General features: G+C 54.6%; 1 protein-coding gene across 1 annotated transcript in view; it reads left to right on the top strand.

Moving 5' to 3' along the window:
* Nucleotides 1–18,005, top strand: part of Wnk2 (WNK lysine deficient protein kinase 2) — a 120,318-nt gene that overhangs the window by 38,795 nt on the left and 63,518 nt on the right. The window contains exons 3-7 of the mRNA XM_015506253.2: nt 1,113–1,285; nt 2,477–2,697; nt 7,969–8,126; nt 11,415–11,503; nt 12,453–12,672. Coding sequence (XP_015361739.1) covers nt 1,113–1,285; nt 2,477–2,697; nt 7,969–8,126; nt 11,415–11,503; nt 12,453–12,672 — 861 coding nt within the window. The remainder of the gene's footprint in view (nt 1–1,112; nt 1,286–2,476; nt 2,698–7,968; nt 8,127–11,414; nt 11,504–12,452; nt 12,673–18,005) is intronic.

The raw sequence follows: 18,005 nt of genomic DNA, 5'->3' as shown, positions 1-18,005 counted from the left end.
TGGGTGGGAGGAGGCAGGCGTTGCTTTGGGGGCCTCTTGGACCAAACCCAGGAGGTGAAGCTGGGAGACCTAGAGGTGAGAAGGTCTCAGGGTGCTTGCAGAGTGGGGAGATGAAGTTGGAAGCCCCCAGAGGCCTTGAGTTCCTGTGTCTTTGGGTTTATTCTGAGGGCTTGGTGGTAAGAGTCCTGTGAAGGGTTTCGGGAAGGGAAGGGCCAGGTCTAGTGGGTCATAGGGGACAGTGAGGCAGGAGACCAGGCGGAGGAGTCCAGGAAGGGATGGTAGCTGCTGGGACCAGTGGGGGCGGGGTAGGCGGTGCTGGGGTGGTTGGACCTGAGGCAGCTGAACGTGGGGCAAGGTACTGGTGCCCTACCCCGGCCGTGGGCAGAGCTTCTGGACAGGGGACACCCAGCTCACACACCTGATGAAGGGCCCTTTTAGGCAACGGTGGTGTTTGTTTGCTGTTCCCCATTTTAAACTTGAGGCCAGTGGATTAGTTCTGCTGGGCTGGCCAGGCAAAGTGGCCTGTGGCTGGGGGGGCCGAGCTGCCCCCGCCTGCCCCAGGGGCCCCCGCGGCGGCTCCGCTGTGTTGCGCTTGTCACGGCTCCTTCCTCACATGAGCTCTGGTCTCTGGCTCTCGTCAGTGTCTCTTCTGGTCCATATCCTGGTCTCGAGCCCTTCCTGTGAGTTGTGTATACATGAGGAGCAAACTGATGTTTCATTCTCTTAACAAACACTCAGGAAGTAAATGATGACTGAGGGGACAAAGGTCTCTGAGGTGTTTTTATGGAAAAAGCCCATGGGCTTGGCAGTGGGGGTTGTGAAGCGTCTCGGGCTTCCCGGGACTTCTTTGGGTGGAGGTCCCTGTGCAGGGACTGTGTCCAGGGTGGCGGGCCTGAAGGGTCAGTTGTCATGGACTGCTGGTGGCTCTGGGTAGAGAGGAAGATCTGGTTCAGCAGGGGAGGTGTGGCCGAGACGGGCTGGGCCTCCAAGGCCTCAGCGTGGCCTCCACCTCCTCCTGTGCCCCTGTCCCCACACCTGCTGCACTCCCTGAAGAGGCTGCAGGCCGAGGTCCACTGCGCTGCCCGCCTGGTTCTGTCTGTGTCTCACTCTAGGACCGGAAGCTCACCAAGCTGGAGCGGCAGCGGTTCAAGGAGGAGGCGGAGATGCTGAAGGGCCTGCAGCACCCCAACATCGTGCGCTTCTATGACTTCTGGGAGTCCAGTGCCAAGGGCAAGCGGTGCATTGTGCTGGTGACGGAGCTGATGACCTCGGGGACGCTGAAGACGTAAGTGCAGCCTGTTCTGGGCTGGAGTGGTCTCTGTTGTGAGCCAGAGTCATGACTGGAGGGTGACGGAGGCCCTGGACTGCCTGGGGCTGTCCTGGCTGGTGCCTGTGGTCCAGCGTCCTGCCTCTTGGGTGTCCTTTGGGGTGGTAGGTCTCTGTCCTCTGGGCAGTGGGAAGCAAATCAAAGGCCCCCAATGGTTCTTTCTGCATTTGGCTCCCTCTGGCTTCCTCTGACAAATGGGACCTGTCACCAGGACATAACTGGAAGACTGTCCCCTGCGTGGACATGGGGAGGTTGTTGACTTCCCAGGGAAGCGGTTCATTGTCTGCCTTTATTGTGGCCGAGGTCCTGCTTCTGCCTGGGAGCCATCGGCACACTCTGGTGGCTCAGTGTACACAGGTGGGCTTTAAAACCGGCTGGACAGCGCTAGGCAGGGCTTTGCAAAGGGTCCACTACTTTTAGGGTGAGTGCTAGAGCAGGTGTCAAGCACTGGACAGAGCAAGGTGGGGGTCAGGAGCTCCGTGACCAGGGGTGGCCATGCCAGTCTGTTGCTCCTCCCTGCGGCCCTGCCCTGCACAGGAGACCTTCCCTCCACAGCCTGGGTTCATCTGAATTGTTCTGATCCTGTGGTCTCAGACAGGACCTCCGTGTCCCTGTGCCACAGGACAGTTTCTTTCACAGATGAAGGCATGGCAAGGGAAGAGCCCGTTTGCCAGCCGTACCTGCTGCTGTCTTCTAGGGACACCCTAGAGCAGATCACACAGGTGGGGAGTTGCAGGGAGGCCTGGCCTTCTTGACCTCTGGCCCTCGTGGTTCCTGTCACCCCAGCCCTCACTCTGAGCATCCAGTGGCTGAGACCCTGACCTATCATGGTGGCTTCTATGTCAACCTCGGCCCCTTTCAGGGTGAGATCAGGATTGTGCTTGGCAGGGGCTTTAGTAGCAAAGTCTCCAGTGCAAGGAGCAAGTGAAGGGTCACAGTCCTGGCCTGGCTGCCTCTGTCCTGGGCCTGGCTCTGGCTGCATAATCCTGGAACATAACTGCCTAGCCTTCCTCTGTCCCCCTAAACCCATCACAAGTGAGTACTGAGTGCAAGTGGACGGGATGTGAGATAGGCTGGATGGTACCAGGTGAGGCTTTGCAGAGGGGCCTCTGCCTGTGAGTTGGCTGGTGAGCCCTGCCCCCATCCCAGGTACCTGAAGCGGTTCAAGGTGATGAAGCCCAAGGTGCTGCGCAGCTGGTGCCGGCAGATCCTGAAGGGCCTGCTATTCCTACACACGAGGACACCACCCATCATCCACCGTGACCTCAAGTGTGACAACATCTTCATCACTGGGCCAACTGGGTCTGTAAAGATTGGTGACTTGGGCCTGGCCACCCTCAAAAGAGCATCATTTGCCAAAAGTGTGATAGGTAAGCCCATTTCTCCTCCCCAGGCCCTGGGAGCCCACGTGGGACCGGGCAGCATTCGAGGGGCCACCTTGGACTTGTGCAGGAGGTCCTGCACAGGTAGGGGGCATCTGGGCATGAGGCCTCAGGCTGGGTATCAGAGCTGTCCCTCCCAGCCTCTGGTGCTTGGACAGGAGACCTGCCTGGTAGGGAACACACTGCCTGCTCCAGCTGGACATGCTGACTCTGATCCCCCATCTCCACCCTGTCCAGACTCGGGGCCTGGCTGGTCTCTGCAGTAACTCCCTGGCTGTGTTAGGTAACAGCTCTGATCATCTGGTGGGGTGGTGGGCCAAGTGCCAACTTCCTGTGGTATGTGTGGGTGTTGTGGTCACTTGAGGGAGGGGAAGGGGCACCACCACAGAGGAACTAGGGAGCTTGTGACAGTGATGCTGGGGCTGGTTTTGGCAGCGGGGGAAAGAGGACTCCAGGCTGTGGGGATAGGGGTTCACATCTTGCTCTGTGTCCACTCCTGTTGGTCCTGGCACTGTGGTGCTCACAGTTCACCAGACCCCAGGAGGGTCCTTGTGGACTTTGGGAAGAATGTGCTTGGAGGGGCCGCAGGAGCATCTCCTTCCGGGAGTCAGGATGCCCGAGGGATTGGGAGAGTTCACTGCGATCCGTGTTAATCAAGACCCAGCCTGTCCCTCCTGCATGAGGGCTGGCTACACAAGGACAGTGAGTGGCTGGTCTCTGGGTTTAGTGAATTCATGATATTTCTGCACATTTGGGGAAAGAACTTAGCCTATTTGGGAAAACGAAACCCCGGATGATCTCTAGGAACTGCTTTGGTTGGAGTAGTGTGTTAGGACACCGGGGCAGATGCATCTGTCTAGGCGGAAGCCCTTTGGGCACAGGGTCTCTGACGGCCCCAGGGGAGTCGAGTTGTAGGAAGCAGAGACGGACCCAAATCTCAGCTTCTCTGACTGTGAAATGGGTGATACAGGGGAGGGTCTAGTTTCCATCCTGGAGGGGGCAAGTGCTGGGCTGCAGGACTGTGGGTGGCTCGCACCCCAGCTAGTTGGAACCTCTGGGCAGTTCCCAGGCTGGTTTGGCTAACTTACTCTTGGAAGTGACTCTGGTCTCAGACCCTGGGCTGTCAGGTGGCAGGAGACTGCTCTTGGTGACTTGCCTCAGAAGTAAACATTTGTGACAAAGGACATCCCACTGGAGGAAGCCAGGGCACCAGCGGGCTCCTGGGCCTCCACTGACCCGCGAGCTCGTTGCTGTCCTGGGAATGGTTTCACGTTGCCAGCTTGGATGGCGTGAGGCAGTTGAGAAGGAGCCTGGGTGTTTCTGGCAGGGGCAGCGAGGCCCTGTGCACAGTGGCACAGCTCTGCAGGGTATATCCCTCGTCACCCCGGCTCTTGCTCGGTTGGAGCCCAGGAAGCTTTGACGAGAGGGGCTCGGACCAGCAGTGTCCTTGGCTGCCTCTGCTCAGGGAGAAAGAGGCTCGGTTCATGGGACTTTCCTGGTCACTGGAGGGAGAGGGCCGTCCTGAGCAGGGGCCAACAGCTGGTGAAGGGCTGTGGGCAAGTGGGGACCCCCCAGTCCTATGAATGGAATCCCTCCCCTGGGTCTGTTAGTAGGGACCCCTGCCTGTGAAGAGGGGTGTCAGTTCAGGCAGCCCACCAATGTGCTGCCCTGGTGGCAAATGGGCCAAGCCCTCCTGGAGTCTGTCATCCTGTTGGAAGGACAGGCCCCCTCTCCTCAGGATGAGGCCCCCCGCTAATTGTACATCTGGGGCACCTGTGGGAGCGGTTGATGCTGTGGACCTATTTCTGCTGTGGCCATCAGGTTCCCCTGGAAGGCTGAGGTTTGCACTTTAGATGTGGCACATGTCAGGGTGGGGGTCAGTGGTCCTCTGGCTGCTCTAGGGGCGAGAGCATATGGTTTCAGGAAGGCACTGTCCTCATACCACCCTCAACATCATGACCCCTGCTGTTCTGTCACCCTGGTCTCCATCTTTGTGTGCTCTTAGCTGTCCCCAACAGGATTTGATTGCCCGGATCTCACAGCCTCACGGTGTGTGTGTGTTTTCTGGTTTCTATGAGCTAAACCAGGCTGGGTGAGGCCCTGAGGGATGGGGGACAGGGATGCAGTCGTGTCTGCTGTCTCCATCTGTGCAGGTGGCCACGTAGCGAGCAGAGCCCTGGGACTGCTGAGGTGCCTGGCTCACCTGGGAGGGCTTCCTGGAGGCAGTGACGATGGAACCAGGCCTAGAGAGAGTGAACTGAGTAGGCGGCCAAGGAGAACTGAGGGTGGTTATTCCAGAAAGAGCCAAGTGGATGGGCTTGATGTGCCGGGTAGAGGGTGGGAGAGGGACTGGCTGTTGGGCACCTGTGGCCATTACCAATAAGCACTCAGGGGCTCCAGGCTGTTGAGGACCCCGTGTCCGTCTTGCTGGGGGGGAGGGAGGGAGATTCTCGCTGTCCAGTGAGAAGATGGGTTAGTTTGGTTTTGTTCTAACATAAACCTTGAGGACAGATAGGGCTAGGATTAGGGCTTCCATTTCCATAGAGGAAGTCATTTGTCATTCAGGACAGTCCCAGAAATAGGCAGATCCTAATGCAGAACAGTTTCCACAGCTATAGTCGGGCTCCCTCCTTACCTCTCCTGCCTCATAGCCACAGAGCTACAGCCACTTCTCGGTTAAAAAGCAGAAGAGAAACTGTGGCCATCACTCTTCCTGCCCTCTGTAGGAGGGAGTGGGAGGGGGCTGCTCCAGGCGCCGTCTCTAGTGCCTGGTCTCACGCCCACAGCGGGGTTCGGGGAGGAGAGATGGGACCCAGAGTCTTCACTTGATGCACAGTTTCATCTGTAGAGACCTGGGGGTATGGAGGGTGTGTAAGGGGTCTGTGGGCCTGGGCTCCTTGGGAGTGGCTCTGCAGCTGATGGCAAAGCACAAAGTAGGAGAGGGAGTGGACTATTCACTGGACCCATGTGGGTATGAGCACACACACCCCTGCACACACACACTGTTGCTAAAATTCAGATTTAAATGGCTGCTGTGTGAAGGAAGGAGAAGAGAGCCCCGGCATCCAGGTGTGTAGAATCAGGCATTCTCGGCGCCCAGAGTTGGTCCAGCCCCACCCCACCCTCAGAGCCCATTCCCTGGAGCCAGGCCGTCTGGGGTCGTGACGTCTTTCTTGAAGAACAAGGTTCTCCATTCCTTGAGGTCTCAACGGAGACCGAGACCAAGGACCTCCTCGTAGGCCCTGGTGCTGTGTGGGCAACTGGGTGAATGGGGTCCCTGCAGGTGCCAGGGAGTGGCCAGCTCCGCTCCTGGCTTCCTTCCCGCAGCCCTGGCGACCAAGCTCCCCTCAAGCTCTTCCCCGTGGTCCTGCGGTAGAGGTGGCCAGGCCAAGGCCTGAGGGTCCACCCCCTGGGCCTCCTGGCCGGCTCCTGCAGCAGGAAAGGGCTTTGTTGTGGTTTTTCTCTGCCGTCTCTGTGTGTTGTCCACTAGTAGCGTGGGTGGCACTGTGGGCAGCTGAAGTGGCCCCGCAGAGCAGGCCCTTCCTTCCTGCAGTGTGGAGCTTCCTGCTGACTCAGCTGCTTCATCTCTTGCATGTTGGGCCCTCAGGGGTCAAGATGGTCCAGGCCCAGGCAGTTGGTGACGAGCCCCTCAGATCTGCCAGGGCACCCCAGAGCATGTCAGGGGGTGGGAGGGGCCTGAGAGCAGGTGTTCATGTTGTCACCAGCCCCAAGGCTCAGGCCAGTGCTGTCTGTGACCTCCCTGCTGTGGCTTTTGTGGAGTCCTTGCTTACTGCCCCGGCCTAGGGAGCACATTTACTATTCTGTGACAGGCTTAGGGATGGCAGGAAACATAAAAATATTAACTTAATTAGCAGTGCAAAAACATTTTCAATGTAACCATGTGGTTCAAAAACCCAAGAGGATCAAAATTCCAGTGTCAGGTGCCTCTGACTCCATTCAGCCCCTGCTATTTCTGGTGGATTCTTCTAAGTTCTGTATTCCTGCATATACACTTACATATACATTCTTGTTTTCCCCACTTTTACCCAAAATGTTAATGTTTTTGAAAATTGAAACAATGCAGAAGAGAAAACCCATTATGTGCTTTCTACTGCAATTAATAGGTTTGTATGATTTTACATATGCTTAAAAAAAAAACAAAACCAAGGGGCTGGGATTGTGGCTCAGCGATAGAGTGCTTGCCTGGTGTGTGCGAAGCTCTGGGTTCGATCCTCAGCACCACATAAAAATAAATAAATAAAATAAAGGCATTGTGTCCAACGACAACTTAAAAAAAAAAAAACAAACAACTAGAATGTTATGAAAAATCTTCCAGCAAATCTACAGATGTTCCAAGCAGCCTTACTCTGATGTCTCTTATCCTATATCAGCTCAACACTTAGTAGGACTTGTTTTAATAAAAAGCTTTTGTGATTATTAAAGCAAAATCTCATTATAGAAAAATTTGAAAACCCAGAAATCAAAAAAAAAAAAAAATTGAAAATCCAGAAATAAGTAAAAGGAAAATCAACCCCCCTATCCCCACTGAGCCATCTGGCTGGGAGTGCTGTTTCACACAGGTGAGGCCCTGAGCAGTTTATTTTACAAGCCTGTCCTACATTTCTAGATCCTTAAAGACTCAGTGCCAATACTATTTGGATCTTTCGTGTTTAATACACTGAGCAATTCCCGTCTTAAGGACTCTGTGGACCATGCTAGGTAGTTGCCATTTTGCTATCTTTTGCCACAATAGCCACAGGAGCTGTGTGGCACTCTGTTGTGAGGTGTGCCCAGCAAACCTAGCCATTCCCCTGTTTGGGAATACTTAGGGCCTCCTGGGTTTTTGCAGTTACAAGACATTCTGTGGTGACCACCAGGGTTTGTCTGTTCTGGATTAGTGGGTGCTGGCCAGTGCGGAGCCTGTCCTCAGGGGCACAATATCCACCCACAAGTGAGGGATGTGTCCAGGGTAGGGACGTGTCCTCTGGGAGGTCATGGTCTCTTAGCTCTGTGGGCAGCAGGTAGGCTGGAATTAGAAGGCTGCAGGTGGAAGTTTTGGAAGCTTCTTCTGTACAGTATACCTGTTTGAATCATGGGGGCCTGAATGGACCTGGTAGAGCTGGGTGTCCTGAGAGTGCCATGGGGCGAAAGGGGAGGAGGCTGGGTGGCTCTGAGAGGCCGAGGGGGCTCCTGGGCACTGGCTCCTGTTGCTCTTGGGCTGTGGCCACCTGACCACTGCATCTGTTGCTCCTGGCACAGGTACGCCCGAGTTCATGGCGCCCGAGATGTACGAGGAACACTACGATGAGTCTGTTGACGTCTATGCCTTCGGGATGTGCATGTTGGAGATGGCCACCTCGGAGTACCCCTACTCAGAGTGCCAGAATGCTGCGCAGATCTACCGCAAGGTCACCTGTGTGAGTCCATCCAGCTCTTTGATGATGAGGATGTGGCCGTGGGTGTGGACCATAGCCTCAGCTGGCTCTGCGGGCTTTGGGAAAGTCCCCATGGTGGCATAAGAAAAGGAGAGAGCATGGCCATCCGACAGATGGGGACACTGAGGCTTGTCTCCTAGCAACCATGATGGTAGTGACCGGGCACCCTGGGCAGCGCTTTGCCTCAGAGGCTACCCCACGTGCAACATTGGGAGGCCCAGGATGTCAGGGAAACTGAGGCTCAGGAGGCTGAAACTCCACCAGGGCCCCTGCAGGAGGTGTGCCCAGGCTGGCTGTCCCTGGGGGCCCGCTGTGGCTGACCAGGGTTGCTGGCTTTCCCATCTTCTTTATTTTGGAACCACAGTTTGTTTTCCTTTTCACCAAGCCATCACCCCTAGTGAAGCGTATCTCTGGGCGGCTGTCACCATTGGCTAGCCTGGGAACTTTAATCCCTGTTCTGCTGTCACTGTGATTTTTGAGTTGATCAGATGGCTTCAGCTGTACAAACAGATGGGCCTTGTTCTCCCTCTGTGGTGGCCCCACTGGACAAGGGAACGAAAACAGAACCTGTGGAGGTGGAGTGGCCAGGCCAGGGCTTTTCTGTGCTGATTTCCGTGCTGTCCCATCTTGATTCTTGTGCTGAGGCCACAAGGTCCGCAGAGCCGCCCCTGACCTTGGCCACAGGTGTTGCTGTCCCTAGAGTCCTCACTGCCTCCGCTTCAGCCTGGGAGCACACAGCCAGAGCAGCCCAGGTCGGGCATGTGACTTGTCCATGCAGCTGGGTGGCCGGAAGGTGGTTCAGCTTTGCCCTGAGCCATCCCTGCAGCTGAGCCCTCTTCGTAGATGGTCCCTGCTTTTCTCCTTGGGCGGTTAGTTCTAAGTCATCAGTCACTTGATGGAGCTCCTCTGGTGTGTGCTGTGGGCAGCGGTGGGGGAGAGTCTTTGGCTGGCAATCTCTTGGACCTGGCACAGAAGCCCACATTGCTGGCACAGAGTTCCTTGAGGGGAGCGAGGGTGGTCTGCAGTGGGTGCTGGGGAGGGTGGGGGGAGGGACCTCTGGGCTTCTGGTTTGCACTGTGGTGGACGGTGGTTTGTCCTGGGAGTGGGGATGGAAAGGCCCCAGGTTCAGGGCTGAGTGTGCTCCTGACTCTGGGCCAGTGGGGTGTGTGGCAGACTGGGGTCTGAGGTTCTTCACACATGTCCACGTAGCTGGGGGCTCCAGGAGCTGGGCTCTGTGTGCACATCTCTCTCAACCTCCTTGCCTTCTCCTCCCTCCCTGCTTCAGTCTCTTTGGGCAAATTCATATTTTATGGTCTTTAAATCACACACACACACACACACACACACACACAAGAGCCAGGACAAGGCTTTCAAAAGAAGGCTAAATCTTGTTGTGATAATGTTTTAAAATACTTTTTAATTCGTTTTCCCTGCCCCGTACCCCAAGAGCAGATGGCAGATGAACCCTTGGGGGCCCTGCTTCTGAGATCCTGTTTCTGTTGCGGGGCTGCATTTATGGTCCCTCGGCATAGGAGCAAGTGAGCATTGGCTGGCCGAGGAGCGACTGGCCTCAGCCTGGCACCACCTTCCCCTGCCCCTCTGCCTGAAAGTCTCCTGGCCTGGCCCTCAGCCAGCAGCAGTGACCACAAATAGCACTCGTGCCCCCTCAAGGAGGGGTTGTGGGGAGGAATCCCAGGTGTGGTTACAAAGGCTTGGTCTGTGGGAAGCGTCAAACCTACCGAGTCGCTGCGGTTCTTCCTCCCAGATGACGGGGCAGCTGGTGTGGGAGGCCCCAGAGGCTCCACTCAGGGGAGGCTCCGCAGCCAAGCGCTGATCGACACCTTTCCAGAAACTGACTGCTATATTTGAGGTGTCAACCCCAGTGTCAGATTCTGCAGCACAGGTGGAAGCTGCGTTGTGTGTTGTTGCCAGGGTGATGGTCACCATGGAGATGGGGATTGGGGCCATCAACCTGGGTGTGAGGCTGGGGGGCTGGTGTCTGTGGTGGCTGCCACATACTTCAACAGATATACGGTAGCTGGAGAAGGTGTCCTCCATACAGAGACCTAAATGGTAGGAAACCAGGCTCCTGGCTTCCCGCAGTGGGGACAGAGATTAAAGAGTGGATCTCTGTGGCTTCACACGACTCTCTGATCTCTTCCCTGTTCTGCTTTGTGTCTTGCCTAGGGCTGGAGTGTGCTTCATCCTTGGGCACAGAATTTTCATCAAAGTTGGAAAATCTTTGGCCAGCATTTCTTCAATTTTTTTTTCCTATCCCAACCCCCATCCCTTTCTCTTAGTTTTATATGTGTCATGTGCCTATTTCATCCTTGCTATAGTGTCCCAAATTCTGAAATGAGCAGAACAGAGCCTCTGTGGCCATCTCTCTCTGTGCCCTGTTTCTGATGGATCTTGCTGCCGTGGTTTCCCCTCTGCGCTGTCTGATTGGTGGTTGATCTGCTCCAGTGAGACCTTCAATTCAGATGTCATGTTATTCATTTCTGGTCCCTCCCTCTTTTTTAATTTTATTTTAATATCCATCGTTTCTGTTCCTCATAACATACATTTTCCTTTAAGATTGGTATATGGCTGCAGTGAGTTTTAACCTCCTTGTCTGTAGGCTGTAGCACTCTCTCGTTTCTGTTGACTGTTTTTCCTGCCTGGTCTTGGGTCACATTTTTCTGCCTCCCAGGGTATCTAGTAATTTTCGATGGCGTGCTGTACATCATACGCATTACATTGTCTCTGCTCTGTGTGAACTCTGGGAATGGCTCTGCCTCCAGCTCCCCGGTAGCTCTCTAGCCAACCCTGTGGTGTTGACTATGCATTTGTGGTGTGGTACTAAGCAAAGACTCAGGGGGACCAAATGCAGACATCCACCTCTTTATTCTGCAGAGACCCTCTCCAGAACTCTGCTTTTGGCCTTCTCACCCTCCTGATTTCTGAGCTCCACCTTCAACTCAGTGGGACCCCTGCTCTACTGGGTTCTGTGCCTTACTTAGTCTGGGAACTGTCCCAGGCAGTGAGCTGGGCTGTGAGAGCGAGGGCTCCAGGGGTTTCTTTCTCTGAGCCCAACATCCTGCACCACCTGTCATCCAGTGTCCGACCGTGGCCATTTGGCCTGTTTTGTCCAGTGTCCTTGTAGTCTCTGTAGGGTGAGCCCAAGACTGGTTTTGCTATCATGCCTGGAGGCAATTTCTCTGCAAGGGGTGGAGATGGCGCCTGTCAGCTCCTGAATGGTGTCAGGTGACTCTGCTTTATCCTTCTCAGGGCATCAAGCCAGCCAGCTTTGAGAAAGTGCATGATCCTGAAATCAAGGAGATTATTGGGGAGTGCATCTGCAAGAACAAGGAGGAAAGGTGAGTTCCAGTGCGGTGTTGGGTTCTGGGTCTTTCTCCAGCTGAAACCACTCCAGCTGGTATTTAGAGCCACATTCTAACAAGAGAGAACTTCAGAGGCCAGATGGATTGGCTCAGGCCACAGCGACACCAGGCTGGGGAGCTGGGGGAGGGGGTGGGCCGCCCTCAGGCTCACGTCCTTTTCTGCTGTCTGGGAACACATTCCCATCCCAGCCTATAGTGTTTGAGAACCTGGGACTTTCCTCTGCTCCTTTTTTTTTTCTTTTTCTCTAGTTGTTCCTAGAAGTTGTGTCCGTTTCTCCAACTTCAGCGAATACCTTTGTGCCTGGGGCTTCCAGATCTGCCTCAGCCCCTTCCCTCCCTTCTGAATTCTGGGCTGCCTATTTTTTTTGTAATCAATTGTTCAGTCTATCTCTAAGGCGGCATGCCCACCTCGGGTGGGCTCAGGGAGGCCTGAACCCCCTCATGGCATTTGGGGGGAGTACATGGGGGTGGGGTTGTGACTCCTCTGGTTCCACCCAGCGCCAAGTGGGGATGGAAGCTCAGTGCACATCAGGAGGGGCTTTGTCTGTATAGTGGACGGATTTAAAAAATGAGCCTGTTTTCTTTTTATAATGGGGGAGAAGATGGAAGTCTTAAAATGTAGTGCAGTAAGGTCGGTTCAGATATGGATCTGAACATTTTCTCATCTCCTTGTAGTCTCTTGTAGGAAGGCAAATGAATGCTGTTGGGTGCCATCCTCAGGGCCTACCAAGTAGTAAAGTCAGAGAACTTTCTAGTACAGCCTGCCCAGTGCCCAGCTGCAAGGGGTGGCAGCCTTTGCCCATGTTCAATATTATGTGTGAGTGTGTGGCCACAGCCCTTTTGTGGATGCAGGCACTGCACAGGGAGCCTGGGCACAGAAGCCCCTTGTCCCCGAGCCCCTGCCTGTGAGCTGTTCTCCCTCCAGGTACGAGATCAAGGACCTGCTGAGCCACGCCTTCTTTGCAGAGGACACTGGTGTCAGAGTGGAACTTGCAGAGGAGGACCATGGCAGGAAGTCCACCATTGCCCTGCGGCTCTGGGTGGAAGACCCCAAGAAGCTGAAGGGCAAACCCAAGGACAATGGTGCCATAGAGTTCACCTTTGACCTAGAGAAGGAGACCCCTGATGAAGTGGCTCAGGAAATGGTAATATGTGGGTACCTTGTGCAGCCTGATGTGCCCAGAAAGTGGGCTCAGACAGGCCATGAGCAAGTCTGGGGTGCAGGTGTGTGAGGGGCATGTGGTTTCTAAAGACTGGAATGAAAGCTGCCCACAGGGAGTTTCCCTAGTAGGAGCTGAGCCCTGCAGGGACAAGAGCCAGACGGGACAGAAGGAGCATGGGCAGTCCTAAGGAGGGGCCTGGGAACCTGGCTGCTTGTGTGTGTGTTCAGTGATGGAGAAGCTGGGATCCTCCTCTGTTGCCTCGGGAGAGGGGAGGCTGAGATATAGCATGAGGGAGGAGTCCAACAGGAATGGGGAGAGTGAGCCAGGAGCTGGGACTCTCCAGGAAGGAAAGGCCTTGCTTGCTTTGACAAGATTCTTGCCAGATTTGCTTCCATGGTGATTCTTTTGGGATCTGGTATTTTCCCACCTAGAAAGGTAATAGAAGAGCTTAGTTCCATTCCTGTTTCCTGCTCCCTCCTTGCCACCATGCCTCTGTCTGCCGGGGAGGGAGAGTGGCCTCTTTCTTCCTGGGGTTCAGGGCTGTGCCTCAGGAACAGGCCTTGAGTCTGCAGGGGGTGAGGGCAGGAGATGGGACCAACAAGCACAGACAGCAAAAGTGGCAGTCCAGGCAGACACAGGGGGGCCACACAGACTCGAGCTGGACATAATGATGTACTCATGATTATGCAGAATGTATGGGGCGGGGACAGGTGATAGGGTTTAGAGCCATGAATGCCAGGCTGAATTATTCTGACTTGATTCTCTAAGCCTATGACATCAAGGCCTACGACATCCCAAATGGTAGCTCACATGTGCCTGCTAAAATTGTAGTTTATTTGAAATCTAATTGATTTCTTTTTTTTTTTTTTAGTCTTATTATCATAAGATAGCATCCCAACCCATTCTGCACATAATTGTGTATCTGCTGGGCAATTGCGAGTTACTTTTAACATACAAATACGTTAGTCCAGGAAGTATTCCCTTTATGTAGTGAGAGAGTGTATATAAAAGGAACTAATTTGGCTTAATCCATGAGCTCTTTGATGACCATTAAGCTTCTATATTGCATGTCAAGTACTTTGAATTGTTTCTAAAAGAAACTGTAATACTTTAAAATTAGATATTTTCACTTTGGCAGGGCCCTGGGTTCGATCTTCAGCACCGCATTTAAAAAAAAAAAAAGTGGGGGGTGGGCTGGGGTTGTGGCTCAGCAGTAGAGCACTTGTCTAATTAATTTCATTAAAATGTAAAATTGACTCTCACTGGCAACATTTCAAGTGCTTCATGCACACGGCGCCTGTGACTCTCACATTGAACAGACAGAATATTTTTATGATCAGTGCTGGGAGGGGCTGTTGAAGTTCATGGACAGGAGGGGGATGGTCACAGCCTTGTCCAGTTAGGGCTTGTTTGCTGGGTGTTGTGGGCAGCTGACTTCCCAGAGGCAGAGAAGTGGAAGTCTTGTCCTGCCAAGGCAGCTATGGGCTTCTGAGAGCCCTGTGTAGGGCCAGGAGATGGACAGATGTCTGTGTTATTAATAAGATGAACTGACTTAGACAATAAATCAAACAGATAGACAAGAAGGACATGGAAGTCTGTACCAGGAGGAGCAAAATCAAGGAAGTCACCAAGGGTCAAACACATAGAACAGGAGCCCAGAAAGGCCTTGGTTTTGCAAAATAAGAAAGTGGTACATTAGAAATAAACGAGCCACTAATATTTAGCTGGAAAACTGAGAAGGAACAAACCCATGCAGGAGACCCATCAGCTTGACATGTCATTGCCCCAAAGGCCTTTGTCCCTTTTAATTTGTTTTAAAATAAGCTTTTCACTGAACATAACACCTTGTTGAAAATGTCTGTGAGTCACAGGTCCTCAGGCTGGGGGTTCCTTGCTCCTCCCGTGAGGAGAGCTGGACATGTCCCTGGATGGGGTTAGGGATGGTGGAGGGGACGCCACTCTACACAGGTTACCTGCCACAATCCTTGAGGCCCTGCTCAGATGGGGAACCTGAGGCTTGATAATGCCATGGAAGGAGGGGGTGAGCCCTTGGAGCTGAGAGGGTGGCTTTGGGAACCTTCTGTTCATCTACCTGAAGACTCTGCTCCTCAAGTCCATCTACCTGCCAGAGCACACCAGGGGTCCGTGGGGCAGTGGGTTTGGGTTGTGTAGTGAGGTCAGGGTTCCTGTAGCCATGTCCCCTGGTGAGGGAAATGGGGTGGGACGGAGCTGCTCCTGGGGTTTGCCACATGTCTCTGGGGTCAGGGTGAACTAAGATCCTGCTGGGGTCCCAGGCTGCTGGGCTGCTGGGGGTATATCTGTGCTACCCTGGCCTCGCCACAACTGCAAGAGGGATTGCTTCCGGCACACCCCCTGCCTGAACGGTGTGCCCAGAGTGCAGGGCCTAGGCATCCAGGGCCTGGGGCAGAGGCACCTCCTGGGGCTGCCTGGGGCCTGGCTCGGGCTTGACCTTCCTTGTCCAATGGCCCAAGTGCACGACTGAGGTCTTACAGTGAGGGTGAGGGTGGGTGTGACGTCCCACTGCTGGGCTGGAGCCCAGGATGACTTCTCTGGGGGGCTGGCTGCTCGGTCACCTCCAGATGCTGCAAAGTAGTCACCTATGTTCCCAGGCCCTCCCACCCTCACCTGGCTTGCCTCTGGTCACATCCCTGCCCCAGACACAGAAATTGCTGCTGTGAGTAGATCTCAGGGAATCCGTTAGCTCTGTGACTGCTGGCGGGAGCTTTGTGATAGCGCTGCTCAGACGTGATGTGCAGAGGTTCATTTTCCCATTTAATGGTCCAGGTGTACTGTGCACTACGTTCAGATGACCACAGCCTTACCCATCCTGGGCCTTCAGGGACACAACTTCTATTCACTAATGTGGCACACCCCCCCCATGCTTTTTATTGCAAATAATATGGGTTAAGTGAGCTGCATGCCCGGCGTGTGTGGTGTGAGAGCTAAGCTTTGGTGCTGAGGGCCTATGCTGAGATTGCCCTTCTAGGGACACTGTGCTGGCTGTTGGTGCTGGGCTGGTGGTGACAGAAGTGGGAAAGCAGCCTTTTGGAAGGGCAGGAGGGAGTCTGACAGGTTCTCGAGGTGCTACACTGGTTCTGGCCTTGCAGGGACCCTCTATCAGGACTACCAGGGGCAAGAATAAGGACTGTGAGTGTCCTAGCTTTACTGGGGCCCAGGAGACTCAGGAAGAGCAGGCTCACAAAGTTCTCTCATTCCTTCTGCAAGTGAGCCTGTGCCCGGCTCGTGCTGGCCAAGGTGGGAGGGATTTGGGATCAGAGCTGGGAGGTCAGGTACACAGGATGGCCAAGTTTGTGACAGGGGTGTCGGGGTTCAGTACAGTGATTCCAGTGTGGTTGGTGCATCCTGGAAGGTTCCCAAGATCCCACACAAGTGGATTTTGAATGTCTGGGCTTCAGCAGGACCTTAGCCTCCCAGTTTGGCGTTGATTGTCTTGTAAGACAGCCATGTCCCCAACCCAGATGTGCCCTGGCGTTCTTCCCCAGGCTCTGCTTAGCTGTTCCTAGATCATGTACTTCTCAAAACTCCCCTCGTCTCTGTTTGTCATCAGAGAGTGACATGGCGTCCTGCAGGACAGGGACATTGTGCACGTAACTGTCACCTCAGCCTGTCCCTGGCACTTGGCTGGACCCAGAGGCTCTGCCCCTGTGTCGGCTCCAATGAGGCCCACCCGCTCCTCTTCCCCACTCCCTCCCTCCCTCACCTCCTGTCTCTTACTACATATTTTCATCATGAGACGTGCCATCCGTGAAATAGCGCATCCACGCAGAAGGGCATGACTGCGTCCAATTACAGAGCAATAACAAAGCCACACACACCCCACCCTGCCAAGGAAACAGAACAGGCCCAGCCTGTGACCAGCTGGAAGCCACCGTTCCCACAACAGCCCCACACTAGGCCTCAGGGTGGGTGCTGGACCCCAGGAGGCCTGTCCGGCTTCCAGTCCCAGCCTCACCCTCCTTTACACCCACCAGAGAATCCAGAATCATCACTGGGGGTCCAGCCCCCACCCCTTCCTGGGTTCCTGCCACCAACCCCTGCCTGGGCTGAAGCTGGAGGGGAACTTGCCATGTGGCATTGCATCATGATTTGGGGACACACCGGGCTCTGAGACTGCGCTTAACAAACCAAGGTGCAGAATCCAGATGCAGTCTCCTGGAATGACCTCCAGAGGAGCGAGGATAAGATGGGGACATGGGGCGGGGATGCAGATCAGCCTGGCACAGGACGGGGCTGAGGGAGGGGTGCATTCTGTGAGGCCCCCAGGGAGGAAGCAGAGAGGAAGGGTACCTGGCCCAGCCCTTCAGAACCCCAGTAACGGGGACACGCCAGCCCAGTACTGAACCTGGATGCATTCTTTCCTGTTTGGGAGGAAATAGAAATGCTTTCGTGAGGAAGGCTGGGAGACCCCAAAGACAGGTGGGGAAAGGCAGGCTGTAGCTGTGGTGTCACAGATAACAGAAATAACCTGGGGCGGGCAGTGGTTTCTTTGGCAGCCTCTGGTCCCATAGGTCCCACTGGCTCTGTGACCTGAGGTTACCTGAGGCCTGAGGAACAGCCTCGCCTATGAGCTCTGGGTCCTGCTGAACACTGCCCTGAAGGATCGGTGACAGAGACGCCACCTGCTGATGGGGTTGCCTACTGCAGCCCACATCTGACCTTAGTCAGGCCTGTCCGTCCTCAGCCTCCCCATGAAGGTCCCTGTGGTGAGAGTCTGGGGTCCTTGGAAAAGTCCTCTCCTGACTCTAAGGCCAGAAACCGACACCCAGCTGGTGCCCTTCTCTGGGAGTAAGGAATGTCCTGTGCCCAGGGAGCTTCCCAGGTAGATTGAGGACACTGTGCCCACCTCTGGCTTCCTGTCCACTGACCCTCCCCTGGCCATGTGTCTGGCTTGCTCCTGCCTCTCCCGAGTCACCGAGGTCTCTCCTGGGTGTGTTTGTGAGGCAGCTTCCTTCTCTCTAGCAGAATTCTCTTTGGAAATAAATTGTTTTGAAATTATCACAAACTCAAGGAAAAGTTGCACGAGCACTCCAAAGAACTTTTTTCCATGTAGCGTTTGAGAACAGGTTGCCAACCCCCTGCCCGTTGCCCCAAGTACTTTTATTCCAATTTCCCACAAAACAGAACATTTTCCTGCACAGCTACACACAGTGGTCCCCGTCAAAAGTGTCATCAACATGTCACCACTGTCCCATCATTGGGTTGCTCAGGTCCCCAGTGTCCCAGCAACACCGCCACACACAAGAGCTTCGAACCAGTGTCACATGTCCCCTCAG

Source organism: Marmota marmota, unplaced genomic scaffold (genome assembly GCF_001458135.2).
Source record: "Marmota marmota marmota unplaced genomic scaffold, marMar, whole genome shotgun sequence".
NCBI lineage: Eukaryota > Metazoa > Chordata > Mammalia > Rodentia > Sciuridae > Marmota > Marmota marmota.
Note: the sequence above shows the minus strand (reverse complement) of the source record. Positions and strands in the feature narration are given on the sequence as shown.